The 23,307-nt window shown below is 52.0% G+C and overlaps 2 protein-coding genes across 4 annotated transcripts in view; both read right to left on the bottom strand.

The window, feature by feature from the left end:
• Positions 1–774: 774 nt before the first annotated feature.
• On the bottom strand, positions 775–11,036 carry MAN2C1 (mannosidase alpha class 2C member 1; the record flags this gene model as incomplete). Its single annotated transcript, XM_082290551.1, has 26 exons — positions 10,938–11,036; positions 10,410–10,535; positions 9,774–9,897; positions 9,413–9,483; positions 9,091–9,268; positions 8,463–8,652; positions 7,991–8,097; positions 7,734–7,844; positions 7,289–7,381; positions 7,050–7,166; positions 6,514–6,609; positions 6,074–6,219; positions 5,498–5,621; positions 5,215–5,336; positions 4,649–4,734; positions 4,005–4,175; positions 3,635–3,717; positions 3,387–3,481; positions 3,160–3,264; positions 2,817–2,973; positions 2,350–2,493; positions 2,146–2,255; positions 1,502–1,581; positions 1,239–1,384; positions 973–1,076; positions 775–892 (listed from the first exon to the last, which is right to left on the bottom strand). Exons 1-26 carry the CDS (start codon positions 11,027–11,029, stop codon positions 775–777), a joined length of 3,096 nt encoding a protein of 1,031 aa, XP_082146677.1. The 5' UTR covers positions 11,030–11,036.
• Positions 11,037–13,650: 2,614 nt separating this feature from the next.
• The window catches only part of SIN3A (SIN3 transcription regulator family member A), a 32,010-nt gene continuing 22,353 nt past the window's right edge, over positions 13,651–23,307 (bottom strand). For all 3 annotated transcript variants that reach the window (XM_082290935.1, XM_082290934.1, XM_082290936.1), the window contains exons 12-21: positions 22,611–22,727; positions 21,663–21,901; positions 20,270–20,453; positions 19,512–20,085; positions 18,869–19,038; positions 17,665–17,838; positions 16,881–16,973; positions 16,441–16,535; positions 16,037–16,244; positions 13,651–14,650 (exon numbers count right to left, since the gene is read on the bottom strand). In XM_082290935.1, coding sequence (XP_082147061.1) covers positions 14,420–14,650; positions 16,037–16,244; positions 16,441–16,535; positions 16,881–16,973; positions 17,665–17,838; positions 18,869–19,038; positions 19,512–20,085; positions 20,270–20,453; positions 21,663–21,901; positions 22,611–22,727 — 2,085 coding nt within the window. In that variant the 3' untranslated portion in view covers positions 13,651–14,419. The remainder of the gene's footprint in view (positions 14,651–16,036; positions 16,245–16,440; positions 16,536–16,880; positions 16,974–17,664; positions 17,839–18,868; positions 19,039–19,511; positions 20,086–20,269; positions 20,454–21,662; positions 21,902–22,610; positions 22,728–23,307) is intronic.

Below are 23,307 nucleotides of genomic sequence, written 5' to 3'. Positions count from 1 at the left end.
TGGCTGCTGATCTCATCACTGTTTTTAGCTGACTAATAAAGTATTTTGTGTAGAAATCACTATGCATGCCTTTTCATGCTAAGGATAAACCCCTCTGTGCCCAGCCTCTTCTCCACAGGGGCTGGAGCAGAGTTCCCCTCCACCTCATCCCCCCAAAATTAAAGGTAAGCTCTTCCTCCCCAGTCCCTGAAGTGAGATCCTGTTTAGGTGGACACTAAAAAAGCAACTGCAACAAAGCCCCTGGGAGGAGGCAGGTCAGTGCAGTTACCTGGAAACAAGTTAAGAAAACAGGCTGGAGCTTGTTTTTATGTAACTCTCTTGATTTTTTGCATTTCCTCTTCTGCAAGGGCAATGCAAGGGGCAGGCAGAGGGAGAAGGGAAGGAGTGTGTTTTTACACTCACTGCTAGACAAGATGAAAGCTGAGATACAGGAGTCACTGTGGAAGCTGCTGCTCCCCAAACCCTTAGGGCTGGAGCAGAGCCTGCGCAGGGCCACCAGCCTGTCTGCACCTTTGTCTACACTTAAGTGAGCTCAGAACTCACTCAAGACCACCTACCCTGGTTGGGCAGTGGGCAGCTGTCCTCCTTCCCTGAGGAGTGGGGTGGTTCAAGGGCTGCTCTCTGCCAGTTGGGTGCAGGACATTCGGACACTGCCCCTTCTGGGACTGCTGCCTTGCACAACTCTTGAGATCGGAGACAGCTCAGTCTATGATTTATTTGAGCTCACAGTGTTGGTCCAGGTGGCTGCAGCATCGGCAAGGGCGATGTTTGGTGTCAGCGGCTCAGGACCAGGAGGACGGAGAGCACGTGGAAGGGTGTGAAGGAAAGCCTCAGGCCCTGCTGCTCCAGCGGCAGGCGGCCCTGCACAGCCGGACGCTCCAGGAGGTCACAGCTGGGGAGCAAACACAAGGCTGAAGGGACTCATCTCCATCCCCATCCCCATGCACCCCCAGCCCTCTGGCATGGACTTACAGTATCGCCTCCTTAACAGGGAGGGAGGTCTGCAGCCAGGCTGTGACCGTGCTGCCATGGGCCTCGTAGAGCCGAACCACCACAGCCTCAGGTCTGTCCTCAGCCTTTGGGGGAGTTCAGACAAATGAGACAGGCACAGCCTCTCCAACACAAGTTGTTGCACTCAGCTGAAGCTGACCACCACTCGGTGTGGGTGAAAGAGCAAGCTTGCTCAACAACAGCACCTTAACCCCCTCTACCCTCCCCTCCTCTACCCCAGCACCTGCCTGCTTGACAGTCTCCAGCACGATGGCAGGTGAGCTGACAGAAAAGGCACTCCAGGCTGGGCACTGGGCACAGCTGGCTGGGACCGCGTGGAGGGGGAAATTCAAGTTGTAGGCTTGCTGGATCACACCGGCCTCCTGGAAGGAACCTGCAGCACAAGACCCTCTAGCCAGCCTTTGTACGTGCACAGCAGCAGACACGTTCACCCCAAGGCTCCCTGGAGCATCTCCCACCCTGCATGTCCCCAGCTGTGCCTGCCACTCACCCCGGTGAGGCATCACAGCATAGGTGAACTGGTGGTGCCCAATGTCTGCCGTGGAATCAGGGGACTTGGGTGCTCTCAGCCTAAGGCAACATGAGGTTAGTGAGACCGGCGTCTTGGCAGCACCCACTGTCACACAGAGCAGAGCCAGGGCACTGTGACAAGACCACTGCTTCCCTTGCTACCTTGAGGCTGGGTCCTGAAGTGGAAGCAAACACGCAACAGCAAACAGACCCTGGAAGGTTCCAGAAGCTAAAAAACTGGGGTGTCTTCCTGTGAAAATTGTGGCTGACAGAGTCAAACTGAAATACGCAGTCTCTTTTAGCTTGGTATGCACCCATAAGATTAACTCCTGTTCCTTTCCTCTCCTTAAGCCTCCCTTCCTGGGGTATGTTCTGGTTAGCAATAGAAAAGCCTGCTACAAATCCGAATCTGATCTCTCCTGAGTTGACTTTGAGCACAGCTCACAGGAATTAGCTCTAATTGACTAAGATAATGTAAGTCAGCTAAATTCTCAGACAACAGCCACCCACCAGACTACTTGTTAAATAAGGTCATTTAGGACCAGGTGTTGCCTTGACTTCCAAGAGAAACCTCAGAAGGCAGAGTACCCGCAGCAGCTTTCCCCTCACCCATCTCTAACTCACAGGGAGAGGCTGAGGATGTTCCTGTGGGCTGATGCCCCATATTTGCAGTCGTTCAGCAGAGCTACCCCGAAGCCATGCTCGGACAGATCCAGCCACTTGTGAGCCCACACCTGCAGCAGGTACCAAGGGATGTGTTCACCACACAGAGCTACTGCCCAGAGCAGGAGCAGCTCGGCCCTGGGTCCAGACCAGCTCCCTTCTCACCTCGAACCGAGCCCAGTCCCAGGACGTGTTCCAGTGCGTTGGCCGCTGCAGGTGTCCGAACTGGATCTCGTAGGTAGCATTGGTGCTCCGGACCTGCACAGGGAACTCCACCTTCAGGAACTTGTGAGCCTCCTTCCACTCGACCTAAATGTGGCAGCAGAAGGACGTCACCATGGGGGACTGACAGGCAGAGACTGCGCTTCTCGTGTCCTGGTGTGCAGCAGCCAGTCCACGTCAGCTACAACGAAAACACACCAGAGTCTCAACATGGATGAACTGGTGGGTCCCTCTTCCACCCTTGTCCCTCGGGACCCCCACCCTTGGGCTGCTTTCTGCAGAGGAGGACAGGCAGCAGGGGACTCCAGGGAAGAAAACAGGAAGGGGGGACATAATTCAGGCACAAGGTTCAGCTCCCCAGTTCCCAGCTGCATAGAATGTTAGTATCACATGGCAGCCACGGGCCGAACCTGGGTCAGGAAGCGGAGGTAGGGGCACCTGGCATCCAGGATGATCTCCTGGGTTAAGGTGCTGCTTTTCCCAACCTGCAGGGAGAACCTCACACTCCCCCGCAGGCCCCCAGCCAGGGTGATTTCCAGAGGCTTCAGCAGCGTTGTCACTGGCTTCCTAGAAAGGAATGAAGGCAGAGATAGTCTCAGCCTCGTAGATCCAGGTTCCCAAATCCCAATCCAACCACTCACACAGCAGGCACTCATTTCTCCAGAGTGAATGCTCTTACAGCTAGGACTGACAGGGAGGCAAGAATCTCAGTGCAAAGCCAAAATCCAAGTGCTGCATGCACTGCTCCTCTACCTGGTTTCCAAGTGATAATCCATCACATCCCAGGCATCCCAGTAGAGGGGAACATCATCAAAGAGTGCAAACTGGTTGGCATAGCAGCCATCTGGGACTGACTCTCTGAAATAAAGTAGAACAGAGGAACAGCAGCATCAGAAGGACTGGCAGTGGAGAAAGGTGCACAGTGAGAAGTCCTGGGAGAGGTTTGAGGAGCTCAGGGCCAGGAACTGGGTGACACAGACCTCCCAGAGTCCAGCAGCCGAAGCGAGGTCAGGTGCCCCATCGTGTCCAGGCAGACAGCAATTACCCCATTCTCCATGGTAATGGAGCCATCCTCCTTGGGAAGAGGCCAGAAGCAGGTGTCACAGACCCACACCTGTGGGAGCTGAGTGCTTCCATGGCAAGCTTAGTATGTGGATTCCTTAGATTTCTCCTCAAACAACCTCTGATGGGGGGAACACAGATCTGAGGAAATCTGCCTTGTGCTTACCTGCTTCCTCACTGCCACAGGCTGAGGAGGCACAAATGGCTCCTGCATTAGAGCATAGCCCATGCTGGGGACTGTCACCAGAGCTGGAAAGCAAAGAGGTTCTGTTCCAACACTCACCCCAGACTGAACCCTAAGTCCCATGACTGTGCTGCCCTGCTGCTCTCATGTCAGATCTACCACCTCCTCCCATACCCTCCTCTTCTTCATGCATACTTCAGGAGACTTTATCCCCTTTCAAGTTGTCCAAAGGACAAATTGAACAGTCAATAAAACTCTCCCCAGGGCAGAGAGAGGTGAAGTATTTCCCTGTTAGCTATTTCTGCCCCTGTAAGGAATTCTGATACAAGAGTTACTCCCACGTCAGACATACCCAAAGTCTCTGTTCTGTCTGGCCCAGGCCTGGAGATCACCTCGGTGCGTTCCCAGGGCAATGTGTTCAACACGAGGGTGCTCTGGGTGCTCCGTGCCTTGGGCTGCAGCAGATCCCTGCACAGGGATTGCACAGCCTCCTCCTGCAGCTGAGCACCAGCCCTGCGGATCTCTGGGCAATGAAAGGGCCTGAGTTGGAGCTGAGAGAGCTTCTGGCACTTACTGAGCAATGTACACACACTTTATCTCCTTCCAAGCTACAACTGCTAATTATCATTAATTATTATTATCTATTAGTAAGTAATTCAAGTGTATAATTACTCTGAACTTTGTTACTACAAGATTACAAAGAGCTGTGCCAGCTCAGCTGGAAAATTCTAGTTAACGAAGCTCCTGCAAGCACCCCTGGGCAGGCAGAAAAAAACCTTGGTGGGAGTCTATCCTGGCATGCCAGCAGCAAGCAGAAAAGTCAATAAATTGGGATGGTTCTCAATCCCTTGGCTCTCCTGCTAATTTAACATTATTTCAGACATGCCTGCCGAGGCTGGCCCTGGCAGTGCAGGGCTGGAACCTCCACAGCCCCACCAGGCAGGACCTAGTGTGCTCCCACAGGTGAGTGTCCTCCTAGCCAAACTCCCTGCTCACCTGTGTAGTACTGCAGGGCATCCTCAACCACGAGCTGGATACAGCTGCCTGGCAGGACATCGTGGAACTGGTTGAGCAGCAATAACCTAAAACAGAGAGCAGAAACCAGGGAAGGAAGCAGTGGTGAGCACTGGATTTGTGCTGGCTTAGAACAAGCTCTTCTCTCAAACAAGAGCCCTGTTTGCAAGACATGCAAACTTAGTAACTGTTCCCTCTTCCCCCATTTCCCAGCACTTGAGAGAAAAGGATTTTTTCCACAGCATGCTTTAAATCCCTTTATGTTAGGGCTTGTCAACTGTCATCTTAGTAAATTTTGTTTTTATCCCTCAGGGATACGTTGTTGCACAAGCTCAAACAAGTCAAAACTGGGGAGGAATAAGCTTTGGTAGGAAATGAAGCTTCCAGACAGCAGAGGGTTGGGAGTTATCTTTCAACAGGAGAATCAAGCAAAGCAGCAGATTCTTTCCAGGTAGATTGCTGACCAGTTTATGGCGGGGGTTGTGTACATACCATGCTGCAGTACTGAACTCTCCCCCAGTACCACCAGTGCTCCTACACTCCCTCACCTCCAGAGCCGCTGGAGCTGGCTGGCAGGGTACTGGAACACACTGTCCTGAGCCACAGCCAGGGTGCTGAGCACTTCCACATCATGGAGAATTCGCTCACATTCCCGATTCCCCTTCTTTATCTGGTGCCAATGAAGGACAGAAGGAAGACGCTCAGGAAATGGGTAGCTGGGAGTGGATCTCTCACACCAGCGGCAGAATCCCACCTCCAGAGCAGGAAGGCTGCTTGCTGGCAGGTGTCATGAGTTTGCACGGCCCCCTTGCCTGGGAGTGAGACCCTCACCTGGGCCTGGGTGGTGTAGGTGCCATTGTGCAGCTCCAGGAAGAGCTCTCCCACCCAGGTGCACAGCTGGGATGACTCCTTCTCCAAGACAGAAAAGAGTTGGTCAGGAGTGGACATCTGCACCCTGTGGGACAGACACACAGACAGTGATGAGCTGGGGAGGAGCCTGTGACATGGCTAATGGTGCATCTGGGCTGGAAAGGTGACAGGCCTCAGAAACTGCAACACAACCAGACAAAGTATTCCCCTCACCCTTCTCCTACCCCTCTCCTGCTCCCCTGTGACCCTGTTCCTCTCCTGTGGACACTCCCCAGGCAGGTGCTGACTGCCAGGCACAGCTGCTGTGCTGGCCATTCACCCCACGGCTCTACTGAGGGGTCACAAGAAGTCCATGGCTGCCCTATGGACCTGTTCTTACAGCTCTTGATGATGGAGAGACTCCATCCCCCTGAAAATCCTTCACAGCCCTCTGCTTGCCCATCTCCCTGCCCTTCCCCTTTTGTCACCGCAGGCAGCCCAGGCCTAGCTCAAAGCAAATGCCCCAGACAGGAGAGAGGATGGGAGCTCTCCCCTCACCTGGGCAGCCCATCTGTGTTACTCATCCTTTTCATCCTATCCAGCATCTTCTGCGTGGGTCCCCCCCCTCCATCTCCAAAGCCGAAGAGGAATGCGCTGTGGTTCACACGGCCTTTGTCCTTGTTGTTCTTCACCGTTTTCAGCATCTGGAGGGATTTTTGGGCAGCTGCAATCCCCTGGCACCCAGCCCCAACCCCACAGCTCCACACCAGGTGGAGTCTTTAGGGTGCAAAGCCCTGTCTTGCACCTCTTCCCCAGCCCAAAGTGCCCTAAATCAGGCACAGGCACATCTTGGAGTCAGGCATCCCAACAGCCTTTGTCCAACAATGCTGCCAGATACCCTGCTCCCTTCCCAGGCAGTGCCCTCTCCCAGGAGTCTCAGATCTGGCCTCAAGGGGCTGGCACTGCCCTTCACGTGCAGGTCTGACAACCTCACTCACCTCCTCCACTCGCCCATGCATCCCATAGGAATCACCAGGGGGAAAATGGGTCAGGACTTGGGAACCGTCAATGCCTTCCCAGAAAAAGGTGTGATGCTGGAGGGGAGAGAAAGGGAAATATGGTCCATGAGGGACAGGCATTTCAGAGCCTCTTCAGGATTCAAACTGGGCCTTCATTTTCTATCCAGGGAGGTACAGGATGTCCCGATGGTTCAGTTTGAGGAGAGGACAAGAACAGGGAATGCCACAAGGGCAGGGGCTGGATTTGCTGTCTGTTGGACCTGCACACAAGTCACAGCTTCCCATCTGGAAGCAGAAGGAATACCTAGGCCAGGGGCCCGGCTGGGATCTCTAACCATGTCCTTCCTCTCTCCTAAAGCCTGACAGGACAACACTACCACCAAAACCTGGTGGCTTCTGGAAGCAGAGCCTGTGTTAGCTGAACTGAAGGACTGTGGAACCAACAGGTCCAGGCCTTGCAGAAGACTCCAGCACCCACACATCCATCCCCTGGGAAGAAGGTAAGCACAGCTCACCGGGAAGGAGTTCACCAGGTTCCAGCTGAGCTTCTGGGTGAGGAAGCGCTGGATCCCACAGCCGTGCATCAGCTGGGGCAGCTGGGCTGAGTATCCAAACGTGTCCGGCAGCCAGAACTGGGAGCACAGGTGACAGGAGCAGAGGGAGAGGGACACACACAAGTCAGGCCAACCTCACACAGAGCAAGGGGTGGAAGGAGATGGTGTGCAAGGAAGGCGTGACGGAAAAAAACAAGTACCTCCGAGCAGATTCGGCCAAACTGCTCCTGGAAGAACCTCTGTCCCTGGAGAAACTGCCGCACCATGGACTCCCCACTGGGCAGGTTCCCATCCTGGGGGGAAGGCACAGGGAGTCAGTGAGGAAAGCCAGGCACCAGGGAAGGATAGATCTCGTAAGATTCCCATTCCCACACACCTGACCTGGCAGATTGTGGGGAGAACCTGAACAGGGCTTGGCAGAGGGAAAAAGGAGGAACACACTAGGGAGTCCAAAGCTCCTTTCTCAGGGATTGATTTGGGAGGATTGTATTTTTGCTAGGCTGACACTTCAGACAGCTGCTGTTCCTAGACCATCACCAACCAGACAGGCTCAGCAAAGGCTCTGCTCTGCCCTGCAGTGCCAGGCCTGGTCCCAGAGGATGGCACAAGGAGGGCGTGGCAAGCCAGGCTCACCATGCTACTCACCATTTCCACCCAGGTGCCTCCAACAGGAATGAACTGTCCCTTGGCCACGAAGTCCTGAATCCGTGCGTAGAGCCCAGGGTACCAGCTGCGCACCCACTCGAACTGCTGTGCCTGCCAGAGCACAGGGATCAGCCCCAGCTCCCCACCCCACACCCCATCCCTTCTCTCTGCAACTCCTTTGGTCATCCCCCCATCTCTTTGCTGGAGAAGCAACATGCCACGAGCAGAGGAGAGGTGTCCAGAGGGAGATCACTCACCTGGGAGCAGGCAAAGGTGAGCTCTGGATTGTGCTCCATCAGATGGACCACGGTGACCCAGCTCCGGGCGCACTTACGGATGGTCTCCTCGTATGGCCACAGCCAGGCTGCAGGGACAGGCATGGCCCCACCATGGTTATTACCTAACACAAGCTCCTCACAAAGCTGGAACCCCTCTGAAACCCCTCCTGGGATGGGAAATGGAGGGGTGAAGCCCAACAGGTAGAAGACAGCAGGCTGTAATTCATCCCTCATCCACAGTCCCACCAGTGTTCCAAAGGGCAGAGCTAGTCAGACCCACATCCGCACATTGCCTCGGTGACAAACCAGTTGTGTGGCAGCACAGAGGTCCCATTCCCTTCTCTCAAGGCATGGTACCCTGTGCCTGGAACCCAAGGGCAGCCTGTTCTCCCCTTGGGCAGCACACCCTGGCCTCCAGGTGAGAGGAGAGGGAGCGCTGTGCTGCTCTCACCAGAGTCAATGTGGCAGTGTCCCATGGCATGGATGGTGTGCTGGCTCTCGCCGTTGCTCTGGCTGAAGATGGCTGCAGCCAGGTCACGTGCAGCGGGGAAGGTGGAGGGGTCCATAACGTCACACACATTGACCATCTGGTTGGCAGTGTACAGTGCCTGGAAACTCCTCTGGTTTTCCTCCCCGAGGAGCTGGGGTTGGGAGGGATAGAAGTATGACTCTGGCCACTGTATCAGCTGATTCAGCTGTCTCCAGGTGAATCTGCTACCTCCTTTCAACACCTATCTCAGGCAGTCATAACAGGTAAACACCATGTCTCTGCTTCACAAACACAACCTTATGCCTTTTCTCACATGCCTTCCAAATCCAAGTTCCACATATGCCCATCCCAGGGGACTGTGGTTAACACATCCTGCTTTGGAGCAGAAAGTGGATGAAAAAGCACCTGTGGCTTCTCTCAATTCAGTTTTCTCCTACTCTAGAATATCCTGAGTTGGAAGGGACCCACAAGGATCATCGAGTCCAGACAGTGTCAATTGTGCTAAAGCAGCAAACATTTTCTCCTCCGAGGCCTCAGGTCATAGAACAGCAGGAGAAAGGGTGAAAGAAGGGAAGAGGAGCTCGCAGACCTGAGCCATGTCCAGCAGTATTTCCAGATCCACCAGCAGTTCGTAGACATCTCTGTTGAAGACAACCAGCTCAGCCTTGCTCAGGGTGACCCTCCTGTCTGGGTCTGGAGGGGCAATCATGCTGCCCTTGCCAGCTCCAAAGAGCCCATTGCAGGCCAGCTCCACATACAGTGTCAGGCTGTGGGGACCAAGAGGAAACCATCAGGGAGCAGGTCACAAGCACCAGGACACAGACAAAGATGTGTGTGTCCTTGGTCTCTTGGCTTCTGACAACACCGAGGTCTCCCAGCAGTGGGGGGCTCTGGCTTAGCTGACCACCCACCTGTGGGGCTCTGACTCTTTCAGGCTGCTTGTCAGGATGTAGCTGGTCTTCTCACCTTCCTTAGTCAATCCCTGCACAGGAAGATGGCACATTCAGCACATGTCATCAGAGGTCCATGACAGCAGGCTGGATGGGCAGGATAAGATACCCCAAAGTCCAGCTGGACAGAGGGGCTGGTCCCACACGCTCTGGGATAATTGCTGGGACAAGTACAGGAACAAAAACTGCTGCTGCCCCAGCAGCACCATGAACCCTACACACACCAGCACAGAACGTGGCAGGGGTGCCAAAGGTCACCACTCTGTACATAGCTCTGTACATAGCAGGGCACCTGGCACACCCGTGATCCACGTCTCCATACCTGGACAGGCTGGGCATCTCGCCACACCATGCCCTCCCCATCGCTCTCCCAGACGAAGTGCACTTCCCGCCCTGCCCATGCCAGGGGGATGCTCAGTTCCACCTTAAACCAGCATGTCTCCCATCTGGAAGAGAGCAAGCAGCAACCTCAGTCCCCTGTGTGACCTTCTCCCGAGGGAAAGCATGCTTCCTCAGAGCCTCCGTGGAAAAAGCAGAGTGAGGACAGCCCACGAGTTTGAAGGGATTCACACACAAGGATGCTGCCTGTCCATACACACACCTGATTTAACCTATGCCCTTCTGGAACCCCAGAGGAACGGTCAGTGGCATCTTGTCTGACCACTGCTGGGATAAGAATCTTCTCCCAAACTTGACAAGCCAACACATGCCCCCCCAGAAGCATCAGAGACACAACCATGGTCACAAGGAGCTCTCAGCAGAAACGAGCAAGAAACTTGTCTGTTCCCTCATGATATCTCCCTAAGGGCTTCTGGGCAGGCAGCTCCAAACACTCATCAGGGAAGAGCATCATCTCATGTCTTCACCAGGGAGAGCTTGTGAGGACTCACAAACACAACTCTGAGACATGAGCTCCAACCCCACCGCGGGCACAGCACCACCGAAACCTGTTACTCACGTGGGCCCGAAAGACTCTCCCACTTGAGCCGGCCTGAATTCCTGCACAACAGCCTCCTCGTACGGGATGCGCCGCGGAGTCTGGAAGTAGGAGAGCGATGCCGGTGGACAGCGAACCCCAAAAAGCCTGTAGTCGGAGATGGCCAGGACACATTAATAAGATCTGTCCCGCATGGACTAGCCCAGGGGTGATACGGGGAGCTTTCACAGCATGGCTGAATCGCCCTGCCACCACCCAGCATCCTCAATAATATTACCAGATCACTGAGTAATAAAGCGCCCTGTTGGCCCCTGGTGGGCAGGGGACGCCTGGAGGGCCGAGGGGCTGTGCCGTGGAGCCCCGAGGCAGCGCTCCATGCCGACCAGGGAGTGTGTGGGTGCGTGTGTGTGGGTGTGTGATTTGTTCCTTCAGCGTGTGTCCACTGAGCCCCCCGAGCTCCCGCACCCACCCTGAGGGGACACACCGGAGCTTCTCCCGGCCGCCGCCAGCGCCCCGGGGATGTCCCGGAGAGTCCCCCCCGCCGCCCACCTGCCCCGCAGATTGCAGTCGGTGAAGTAGGTGTCGGAGAGGAACTTCTCCACTCGCTCCAGGGCCGTCCGCCGGTGCTTGATCGCGGCCATTGCAGCGGCACTGCTCCCGCCCCGCCCCGCGCGGCGCAGGCGCGGCCGAGCCCGCCCGGAGCCCGCCCGGGGCCCGCCCGGGGCCCGCCCGGAGCCCGCCCGGAGCCCGCCCGGAGCCCGCCCGGGGCCCGCCCGGAGCCCGCCCGGGGCCCGCCCGGAGCCCGCCCGGGGCCCGCCCGGGGCCCGCCCGGAGCCCGCCCGGAGCCCGCCCGGGGCCCGCCCGGGGCCCGCCCGGGGCCCGCCCGGAGCCCGCCCGGGGCCCGCCCGGAGCCCGCCCGGGGCCCGCCGATCGGGGCGGCGCCGCGGATCGCCCTCCTTGCTTCCAGCCTCCGCGGCGCATCCCGTACGAGGAGGCTGTTGTGCAGGAATTCAGGCCGGCTCAAGTGGGAGAGTCTTTCGGGCCCACGTGAGTAACAGGTTTCGGTGGTGCTGTGCCCGCGGTGGGGTTGGAGCTCATGTCTCAGAGTTGTGTTTGTGAGTCCTCACAAGCTCTCCCTGGTGAAGACATGAGATGATGCTCTTCCCTGATGAGTGTTTGGAGCTGCCTGCCCAGAAGCCCTTAGGGAGATATCATGAGGGAACAGACAAGTTTCTTGCTCGTTTCTGCTGAGAGCTCCTTGTGACCATGGTTGTGTCTCTGATGCTTCTGGGGGGGCATGTGTTGGTTTGTCAAGTTTGGGAGAAGATTCTTATCCCACCCTAAGCGTTCTCTAGGTGAGAAGGCAGAACCCCTCTCATCGCTGTCCCTCAGCCTAAGCAATCCTGCACCCTCCTCTCCATGTCCTGGTTTGCCTCCAAATCACCCCAAAATGTGATTGTGTATCATCAGGAGGGAAGGAAGAATCTGTACACGATGCTCAGCCCTGATGTTTTAATGGAAATACTGCGCTACAGTCAAGTTTACAACATTGGTATAGAAATCACATGGGTTGTGGGCCGAGGATCACATTACAGAATACAAAAAGCAAGATCAAATAAAAAGAAAATTAAAAAAAGCAAACCTCTGCTATTGTACAGGCTGGGAGCAGAGCTGGGATTTCATATGGAGCACCAGAGGCAGAGGTCTCCCCACGGTGTGTCCTAGGGACCTGCACCAGCCCCCTTGGCTCAATGACATGCAGGCACAGACTCCTGAGGTAAGACCCCACCAAGCAGCAACAGCTGGTACTTCCAAGCTGGTCAGAAGACTAAATGACCCAAGATTTTCCCTTCCAGATCACCTTGAGCATACACCAGAATAAAAAAAGGGGGGAAATAATAGGGGTGCGTGCACGACACCTTTGGAATGGAAGAGGACACACGCAGCCCCTTCCTGCGTGGTTACAGCAAAGGAGGAGAAATGAGACGGGCGATTTATTGCTGGCAAAGTGTGAAAATCCCCTGCTGGGCTCTTCCTTCTCTCTTCCTCTCTCCATAGGAGGCTCCCATTCCAGACCTGCCTGCTGTGCATTGGCTGCCAATGAGTAGTGGCCCCTCGGGGCCGTGCACTTCCACCCTGGCTCCAGGTCTCCCTCCAGCGCTGTGCCCTGGCCTCTCTCCGCGGAAGGGAAGGAGCTGCGATGCCAGGAGGAGAGAACCTGGAACTAGATGGTATTAAAGGTCCCTTCCAACCCAGGCCATTCTATGATTCTATGAACGAGCTGTCTCAAAATACAGAAAGCCCCTGGGAGAGGCTGAAGCCGTGGCAAAGCCCTGCTCGTGGCCCTCATCCAGGGATGATGGAAGCCATTCCAGGTGTGTAGGACTGGCTGCATGGTTTTTTGCAAGGAAAGTTGCCTCCCTTGAGGAGACACAATGCAGTGGTGGCTGTCGTGGCTTACAAAGTCTGTGCTGACTTCCTTATTTTTAAAATCAGAATCTTCCCCTGTGTTTTAAATATCTGCCAGCATTAAATTTCTCTACTTAAAAAAATATATATCCCATATGTGGATTTCAGGAGTGAAACGCACCAAGAGCCCCCACTCCCTCCTCCTTCCCTTGCACACACACACACACACACACATGCAGAGCAGCCCTGTCAAATACTGGTTTGGTATTGCCCATGATGTTTTCTCCAACACAGAAAGGGAAAAATACATCAGCACAATCAGCCCCAGCTAAGTTGCTCAGCAACACTTCCCAAAAGCGAAGATCCTTGGAGCTGGAAGATAAGGTGGATAAAAATTACCCACCAGGAAAAAAAGCCAAAAATTAAAAAAAAAAAATTAAATTATATACTATATATTTATATCTCTTACAGGCTGCTTATACCTCAGTTGTTTAACCCCCAAACACATACGCTGCCTCTGCTGTTTCCTCTTGCCAGTCTTATAAAAGGGGTTGGATTACACCTCCCTCTTCCCTCCCCTTTCCCACCCCAAAACCTACATGCTGCAACAGTGCCTTTCAGACCACGAACAGGGCTGTGGGTGAGCGAGCGTCTTCCTCCAGTTAAGAACAAAGACATTATTTTTTTTATTTACAAAAAAAGGAGAAAAAAGTTTCCACACAAAAGCACTACAATGATAACTCCCTTTGGTAAAAAGTGTAATAAATGTCTCCATCGGTCTGTCTGTCGATACTAATTCTCAAGCCACCTGGTACTATGGTACACAAGAAGCTAGTACAGTTATGCTAGCACATCAAGCATAATTCCTTTAATTAAAAAAAAAACAAAACAAAACAGCAAACCAAAAAGAAAAAAAAAACCAAAAAATTGACAATTTGTACATTTATTTACAAAAAAGGAGGGGAACATGTTAAAATCGTGTTGTTCTCTGCTGTGTGTGTGTACGTACATGTGTGTGAAAAGCTGGTGCATGGCACTAGGAGAGACTAGTAAACAAGCAGGTACAAAAAAAACCAAAAACCCAAAATAAAAATAAAACAGTTCCACTGGCACTAGAAAGGACAGACCGATCTGCACAGGGTGAGTCCAGCCTGGGAGGGAGAGGAGGGAGCGAGAGGAACCCAGGGTCCACTGCCCCGTGGCCCCGTGCCGGAGCCCACAAAGAGAGGAGAATCCGGTGGCGACAGGCACCTGGGGATTTTGGGGATACATCCAAGCGGTCCGGTGGTGGAGGGCATCCTGTTCCCCTCCCTCGCCGCTCAGGGCCTCCGGGGAGTCAAAGCCTCAACGCTGCTGGTGTGTACGAGCTTGTTGTGTTTCTCTGGGATGGCTCAGTTCAGAGAAGGGTCCTTCCTGCCCAAAAAGGGCCGGCGGCCCGCAGCCCCAGGCAGAGATCCACGTCCCCGCAGGGGATCCCGCCGGGACAGGTTGTACCAGCCACGCACTAGTCAAGTGGCCATGTTACGGAGATACACAGTGAGGGGAGAAAGGCATCTTCCTCCTTCCCTGGATGCGCGCACACACACACATCTCCCGGGCTCTTCCCTCGCCCCGGGGGACTCTTAGGGTGTCTTGAATATCGTGCCGTATTTGACGCGGTACTTGTTGATGCTGACAAAGTGCAGGGTCTCTGTGTCACAGGTGGTGGTGCAGGGCACCAAGCCCTCCAACCCTTCACCCATGAGCCACTTGTTTGTCTCGGCTGCCATTTCGCGGGGCACGTGCTCCTTGGTCCATTTGTCCACCCAGGCCTGGAATCGCTGGTGCAGGCGCTTGCTCACCCTTTCGTGGGACTACAGAAACAGGGAGAGGTGTTAGGAAAAGGCAGCTTTGACCCCCAAACTGCAGCGTAACACAAAGCTTGGCTACTGGTTGACACCACCAAGGGGATCAAATACAGAGGGAATTCGTAATACAGACACTGGACTAATGACAGAGGGAAAGCTCTGATGAAGGTCCCCCAGATCTCCTCTCCAAGAAAATTAGTGGCAAAATGAGCTCAGAAATACTAAAAGGTTTATGCTCTTTGTTTAATATAGCAGTTCATGGGCTGGGGACATGGAACATATCCCGTGGGAGCCTGAAAGGTGCATGCCTAGCTCAGAGTGATTCCCTTTTGCATCGCCCAAAAGATGCTGCTGCCTCCTCCTCTAGCACCCAGGACCAGGCAAGCCCTGCTCTTCCCAGCCCTCGGGGTCTGCCTCCAGCCCCCACAGAGGGGCACAGTCCCAGGAAAGAGCAAGCTCAACATGCTTTATATGTATTGGGGACACAACTGCTACAGAAAATGAAGACCCAGGTGAGGTCTAACAGGCTTGAGAAGCTCTGGCCTAACAAAAACATCAGGAGAAGAACTGTGCACGTTTTTGGGTAAAAGCATCTGCCTAAGGAATGTAAAATCCAGAACAGATGGTATAAAGCCATGGCTACAGTCATAATTGAAAACAGCCAATATAATTAAACCTCCAGATTAAAACTTACAGATTTTATTATTTGTTTGTTCTTCTCCCAGAGACTGACTGCTTTGTGGTGTTAATTGCTAAATCCAACAGATTTGTTTCCAAAATCCAATGTAGCTTCTATAGTGCCCTCAGTGTATTCCAGTAACCAAGGGCTAAGCTGCACAGTACATATTTAACACTTCAAGAATTTATGTTCAGATTCTCTGTGAAGAGCTCTGGCACATACTATCCTGCTTATAAGCTTACACTTCCTTGAGGTTTGTGCCAGCTGAATGGGATAGACTGAATTAAATCAAAATCCTCAGTATCAGCATTTCAAAGAGTCACTACACTGCAATTAAAATACTCTCATTTCATGTGAAGGCAAAGTTTAAGAGAATTACTTCACAACTAATGAAGTGAAGCCATATCTGTCTCTCATCAGCAAGAAACATGGCAAGTAGTAGTTTTATAAATCTAAATACATGAGTAGAAGTGGATGGAAATGTTCCCGTAAGATGAGAAAAGGAGAGTGTCAAAGCATCCAGATAACCAGATCAGTTTCCTCCAGTGCAATCCTCCTGAATTTCACCCATCTGGAGTCACAAGCTCTTGTCATCTTGGATAAACCCAAACCTTTACCTCTCCCCAAACAGCCGGAGAGGCAATGCCTCCTTCCCTTTCCCCTGGGTCCCGGGGAACACCAGCAGCCCACCCCGCTCTCTCGCTGGCTCCTACCTGCTGAGCTCGCAGCAGCGCGGTCCTCCTGTACATGTAATCCTCCGATTTGATCACGTACACCATCTTATAGGAGTTCAGCTTGAATTTACACTCCAGCTTGTCCAGGCTCTCCACATTCTCCATGGACTTCTTACTGTTTCCCTCCTTCCCTTCCTTCTCCTGCTGCTCCCGACCACGCTGACACTTACGGATCCGCCTCAGATTCCTGCAAAGCAGAGAACCCCTCTTGGAATTAGCACCCACCCTCTGGCACTACGAAGCTGGGTGTAGGTGGTGGATCTCAAGGCCAGGCTGGACAGGGCTTGGAACAACCTGGTCTAGTGGGAGGTGTCTCTGCACATGGCAGGGGGTAGAATGAGATGAGCTTTAAGGGCCTTTCCCAGCACAGCCTGGCCACTCACCTGGGCAGGAAGACGGGTTTCTGGGCCAGGTGCTCGCGGAGCTCAGGGGAGGTAGAATCAGAGTTGACGTACCGCTCCACGTAGTCCGACCAGCGCTGCAAGCAAGCACAGAGCACACATCAGCCACTGCCCTCCCAGCAAACATGGGAGGGCTAAGGAGGCTAAGCTGGAAGTCACGCAGAAGAACACATCACTTCTGAAGGCTCTGTGCATCTTATGCCCAAAAAGGCAGGTACAGTGTTTCTTTATGTGGTTTTGAGTATTTTCTCATACAAAATAAACCAAGAAGGATTTGCCTGCTCACATCATTGGAAGCTTTATGGCATGTCCTTGACGTTTCTTTGTCTTGTGCTAGCGGACCACACCACCAGTCATCTGGACACTCTGGTCCACTGCAACCTCCATCATCACAGTCAGCTCTCTGGACAAGCTGCCCTTACCTCTGCTTCCACAGGGTCATCCGAATTTTCCTCTTCTGTGTCCAGCAGCTCAATGGTTAACTGAACTTGACCTCTGCTCTGAATGAACATCAGCTATAAAGAAAAAGCAGAAGGAACTTCAGTAAGAAGAGGTTTGAAATAGAAACAAACACCTGCACTTCTCACTGGGGCAAAGGGAGAATGAAGCAAGTTGGCAGTTTTAAAGGAAACCATCTTGAGCCCCCAAAGTAAGTTTGAGGGCAAGGGAAGAGATATACACTCAGGCTTTTATCCAAAGTACTTCTCTGGCTCAGAAAGGGCCTGACCACTTCCTGCCTCTTCAGAAAAGAAAGTATGGATTTGATTAGCACAGGTTTATTAGCAATGTATGCAGGCAGCAGTGATTTAATGCCCAGTCAGTAGTGGCAGATCTCCCGACAGTCGACAAAATTGAGACACCAGAGAAACAGAAGAGTTTGAGCTAACAAATTAAAACCAGTGGCAGCCAAGCAGTCAGTATGATACAGCCCAAAGCTGCTGTAAAGCACAGGGGATATTCATTGCTGTTCCAGGAAATTTATTCCTCCTTGAAACTTCATTTCTGAGGGGCCCTTGCAGAAGCATTAACCTATGTTCCGAAAGCTGGCAGCATGTGCGCTGGTTTTGGCTGGGATGAAGTTAATTTTCTTCATTTTCGGGTGTCTAAACAAGGCTCTTTTTTAAAGGACTAGTGCCTCTCCCTTCTTAAAAGGCATCCCCCTCACCTCTTTCTGGTTTTACACTGTGGTTCAGACCCTGGCTTTACCTTGAAGCAGTTCTCCTCGGACATGAGCTGCTCAGCTTTGCGCTGGTACGCGGCCTCCAGGAGCGTACGGGAAGACTGGGAAGCGAGGAGACCTCCTGTGGCTCCATTGCTGTTCTCCGACAGGTATAGGTCTGTCACCTGCACACAGATCTCATCACTCACGATGTGCTGGAGCTGCAAACAGGAACAACAGGGGGAAGGTGTTCGTCAAGGAGGCTGCTACACCCCCATCAGAATAGAAGAAAATAAGGATGTAACAATGGGATTGAGCTCAAGCAAAAAAAACCTTAGCTTCTTCCAGCTGCAGATGATCTCTGCTACTATATCTTTAAAAAAATTAGCAGGTGGCAAAGCACAGCTACTCAGAGAAAAACTACACACAGGGAACATTGTGATCAGCAGCAGGGGAGGAAGGGCCAGAGCTCTGTGACACAGTGTGTCCTCTCCTCGCCAAGGGGCTGCTGCTGTGTCTGAGGAGAGGGGTGGGAGGTTTAAGATCAAATCCATATTTTGTGTTAAGTTCAAAAATCAAAAGTCTCCCAACTGTCTTGTGAATTCAGTTAATCTCTGGACTGAAAGGCTTCTGAAGAGCAGCTCTACCCTTCTGAAAGAGGAAAGGCCTTTCAAGTTATTCCACTTACAGCCCCTTGTGTCTGTTTTTGTTCTTTATGCTACAAAAAGGCACAAGAAGAATTTTTCCTTTGCTCACACATTCTTCCTACCAACCCAATAAAAGGACTGGAGTATAACAGCCAAAATGAGCTACTCCAGCAGCCAGATAAAAGAGACAAAAGGTTTTTAGAAAAAGTGTGCACTCCTACAGCATTGATGGAAAGGAAAGGAACTATTTAGATGTCATTTCTTTTTTTTTTTTTTTTTTTTTTTTTTTCCAAAGTTGAAGCAAGATTAGCTCTGGACATGCTTTGAATACTTATATCCTAAAACACCTGGAAAACAACAAGAACTCTGTAGAGGATATTCTAAACAATTTAAACAGATCAGAAATCATCTTCTATCATTTCTCTACTATGAGGGTTAGAGAGCTGGGTGAAGAAACACCCTGAATTTACCTGCTTACCCCCAAAATTCCCCATTTAGGCATACAGCATGGCCTGCAATGTGAGCCTGGGTTCTCACTGCAGCAAACAACCTGTCTACTTTCTCCACCCCGCCGCACCCAATCCCAGGCTCTGCTGGCAGTCACCTGTCGGACGATGCTCTGGATCAGCTTGTCCATGGTGAAGGCGATGTAGGCGTGGATGGTGAACATCTCACGCAGGGAATCCTCATACTGCGACGAGTCCATGTTCCCGTCCAGGAGGTTGCGCACCATGTCCAGGAAGGCCGGGTAATAATCCTCCACATCGATGTCCACTGCAACAGGAGAGAAGGGGAGAGATGAACACACTGCCCCCAGGAAGGGTCGCTGTGAGTTTTGGTCCTCAGGTGACGGACGCACTTAAGCTGAAGAGTTACTTCAACTTGTCTTTTATGGACATTAATAAGTCCTTTTAAGGCCATGGGTATTTTCATAATCTCTTGCTTTCTAGCTCTAGCCTCCTCCATGAGCTTTGTATTTCTGAAAGCCTTTACTTAGGGAACTTGAGGATACTTTAGATACGCAAGTGTAAAATGAAAGCTCTTCTGAAATAACTGCCGCGTATTATCCTTCTGCTATTCCAAGTCCCATGTTCCCCACATCTTCCCATCTCCCCAGGGATAATAAAAGAGAACCCATCTTAAAGGGTCACTGCTATCACGTGCCTGAAGACACCAAACAACCCCTGTCACCACGCTACAAACAGAAGCACCTTTTTCCTCCCAGCCTCCCACCAGAAGTCACTCACTGGGTTCCTTCAGTCGCAGCTGGATGGCAGGACTGTCACTCTTGTCTCGCTTTATGCCCAGCACTTCCCTCTCCCACTCCCGTTCCCGCGTCTCCTCCTCGATCTGCCGCTCAGCCTGGGTGCAGATCCGCAGCAGCCGCAAGCACAGGATCTGGTGCAGCCTCATGAAGATGTACCAGTTGCTGTTCACGTAGAAGAGGTTGTAGACCTCATCCATGCCCCGCAGCTTCTGGGCTGTCGTGTTGTTGAACATCAGCTTGGTTTTGGGAGGACTACCCCCAACACCATTGTGCTTTTTTGCAGCCCCAGTAGCTTCGTCCACATCCATTTCCTCTTCTTCTTCCTCTTCCACATCTGAGAGTTCACCTCGCTGAGCAAACAGCAGGTCTGGAATGAAGTGATACATGATCTGCTTGATTTTGTACTTGTCCTCTTTCTGGATTCCTGTCTGCCGCTTCACGTGATGGATGATGAGAGAGGCAGCATCTTCCAGGATCTGCTTGTCTTCATAGGCCAGCGAGAGGTGTGGGCCTGTGGGCACTCCAGCATTTTCTTCTGAAGCCTGTTCTTGCCTCTACAAAGGAGAAACAGCACAAAAATCAGTCTAAACAATCCCTCTCCACCACCCAAGAGCCTGCTAGAAAGCTCTGCCAGTGGAACAGATTTCCTCCCGCATCAAGCTGTGAGGAACAGGAACTGAAACTGCACAAGCAAAGTACGTAAGTTTGAGGGAAGGAAACTATTGCTGACCATCTCACCTCATCATAGATGCTTTCAATCTCATTGAGGAGACTCTTTGACCTTAGGACCTTGGTATCATTCTGCTTGAAGTTGATGCCTTGGTGGTCCAAGGATTTCAGGTAATACTTCTCATTCTGCTCTCGCCAGACTTTATTAAATCCTCTCTGGGCTTCTCGCCACTCTTCCTCTTTCATCTTTAACCTTGGATCAAGAAAACGAGGGTGAGCTAAGAGATGAGCACACAAGAAAAACCCTGGCCCATGGTTCTTGGTGAGTGTTGACAAGAGCTGAGCTCCTGATAAAATGGGCATGGATCAAAGACATGCCACAGAAAGGAGCTTTCCAGGAGGTGCACCCCAGACATGCTCTTCTGGAGAAACCACTCTGGGTTTCTTTCACATCTAAGTAAAACCATGCAGGAACAAAGCAGCCCCGGGAGAGGGGATAGAGGGACAGGGAAGACAAAAAAGCTGGCCCTGGACTCTCAGAAATCCCCAGCAAGTCACTAACTCCACCTGTGGAACAGGGGCAGCTTAGTTTGGACAAGGAACAAAGCATGGACACCTGAGTGTCCTGGGAATGCACTCCTGAAGCTTGACTCAGCATCCCAAACAAAGCACCCCTGATTCAGTCCAAGAAGGGTAGGGAAACTGGGACCTTGCAGGTATCCTGGGAAGGCTGCTACCCCCAGTTCCAGAACTCCAAAACACAGGACCAAGAGTCCCACAGAGCTAATGGAGTATGTACTACTGCTTACACATCTCCCCGACCTGCCCCAAGGAGCTGCAGCATCCACTCCCTTTTAGCTGAGGAAGGGGAGGCTGACAACAGAAACAGGACTGGGAATCTGAGGGTAGCAGAGCCACCATGATCTGGGCACATACAGCCATAGGATTTGGAAAGGGATCACATTTAGCCCTGGGACAACAGTTTCCTTATCTTACACACAGTGAGGACAGCAAAGAAGAAAAAAGTTTAGGAGGAGACAACAAAAGCTCTTTATCCTTCCAGTTGAGCTGTAAGAATTTTGTTTCAGGAGGGCAATTCCCTCTAGGTGACTATTATGGAATACACCAACTGTCCAGAATATAAATGAACTTCTTAGTGTCACAGAAAAACAGAATCATGGAATGGTTTGGTTTGGAAGGGACCTTACAGATCATCTTGTTCCAACCCCTGCCATGGGCAGGGACACTTTCCACTGGACCATGTTGCTCCAAGCCCTGTCCAGCCTGGCCTTGAACATTTCCAGGGGTGGGGCAGCCACAATCTTTGGGGGCAAATTTACAGCCTTGTGGAGTTCACACTCCTTAGGGGCAGAAATTAGCCATTTTTCCATAAATTTGGACAGCATACAGTGCGTTACCCTTTGGAAGGGACCCTGGGGCAGGGTGCTGCGGCAATCAGTACCTTTTCAGTACAATGGGAACAGCCACGGAGGGGTTCTTGCGAAGCCCATCGATGATGTCAGCTGCTTTGTCAGCATATATCCTCTGGAGAGCCTTGCGGTGGATCACCTCCGAGGTGCCCCCCAGGGTGTTGTCCAGGCGGAATTTGGCCTGCTCCTCCGCAGACAAGCGCGACAGTTTCTTCTGGATTGCCTCCAGAACGCGGATCGTTGCCAGGTTGGTCTCCAAGACAACATCCAGCTGGAGAGAACAGTGCATTAGCCGTAGCATTGAATAGACAAAACATGATACTTCACGGAGGCAAACATTCAAGTGACGCGAAACAAGAAGCTGCGCCTGTTTAACAAGGTGTACTCGAGCACTTTGGTGCTCAGATGCTCTAAAATAATCCAATTATATTTCATCTGCTACCCACATAATACTGCGTAAGAATTTAAAGGCTACCAGAACGATACTGTTTGGAAATTACATCTTCCAGCTGGGAATAGAACACAATTGACAGTTACTCTACAAAAGGATGTGCCAAATCTGAGCGGATTCAGGTAATTGCCCAGCTAACTTCCATTTCCAGTCAAGATGTCAGTTGTTTAACATCCTGAACATATTACTTTGCAGATGATTACAGGGGAATGCATGTTCTCATGCACGACGTGGGCAGGAAGAACAGCAAAGATGCAACATTTCCACGCTGGCCATTCAACAATTTCACGTGGAGTGGTGTGAACCAAGAGCTCTGCACAAAAGGTGAGGGGCAGGGGTGGCAGCTTAGTGGTTGTGCAGCCACTACTTCTTGCATGAAGAGAACACAAACTTTTATGCCAAAAACCAGGTGGCAGACACAATAAAATGAGATTCTAACATGCAGTATTAAAGGTATGATTACATCGAGCTCATTAACTGTCCACAGAACAGAGCTTTCCAAGACGTGAACCAAGGAAAAGCAATTTACCTCAAAACGTTCGTCCTCACACCTGTAGATGTGCTCTTCATATTGTGTCTTCTTGGAGCTCACAAATGTGGAATCTTCGGACCAGGACGGGAAGGAGACCCAGGTGTCATTCAAAACCTTTGAGGGAGGCAGAGGGAGAACAAGAGCCATGGTCAGTGTTCAAGGGGATCAAACCTGGCCAGCTTCAAGCCCAGTTTTCTGATGGGACAATCTAATTCCCCAGTTGGAAAAAGTGTGTGCCCTTTCCAAAGCCCAGCATTCACAGGGCAACTCCAAACAGCCAGAACCCAAACAGCCAGGCAGCCTGAAAAATTCATTGGCGGGAGCTGTGAGGAAAAAACTTGCGAGAGAAGAGGAAAATAAAGGTGAAAGGAGCTTTTCTGCTCCTTTATATTAGTCAGCTGCAACCAGCTGGTTCCTCGTGTGTGATTCACCATCAACACTGTGTGGTCACTACAGCAGACCTGACTGTTAGACAGGACACAGTTGCTGCCTCCAAACAAGGCTAATTGGAAGTATAAATCCATACCCCAGCATCACCTTTCCTGACAAAACAGCTGAGCACCTGCAGCTTTCAATACAGGAGCAGAAAATCAAAAAGCAAACAAACAAAAAACCAACAACAACCTCAAAGAGGTCAAAGGCAAAGAAACAATGATTCTGGCAGACAGTCTTGAAAGCCAGGCCCAGTTTTCAT

Source organism: Coloeus monedula (genome assembly GCF_965178545.1).
Source record: "Coloeus monedula genome assembly, chromosome: 14".
NCBI lineage: Eukaryota > Metazoa > Chordata > Aves > Passeriformes > Corvidae > Coloeus > Coloeus monedula.
Note: the sequence above shows the minus strand (reverse complement) of the source record. Positions and strands in the feature narration are given on the sequence as shown.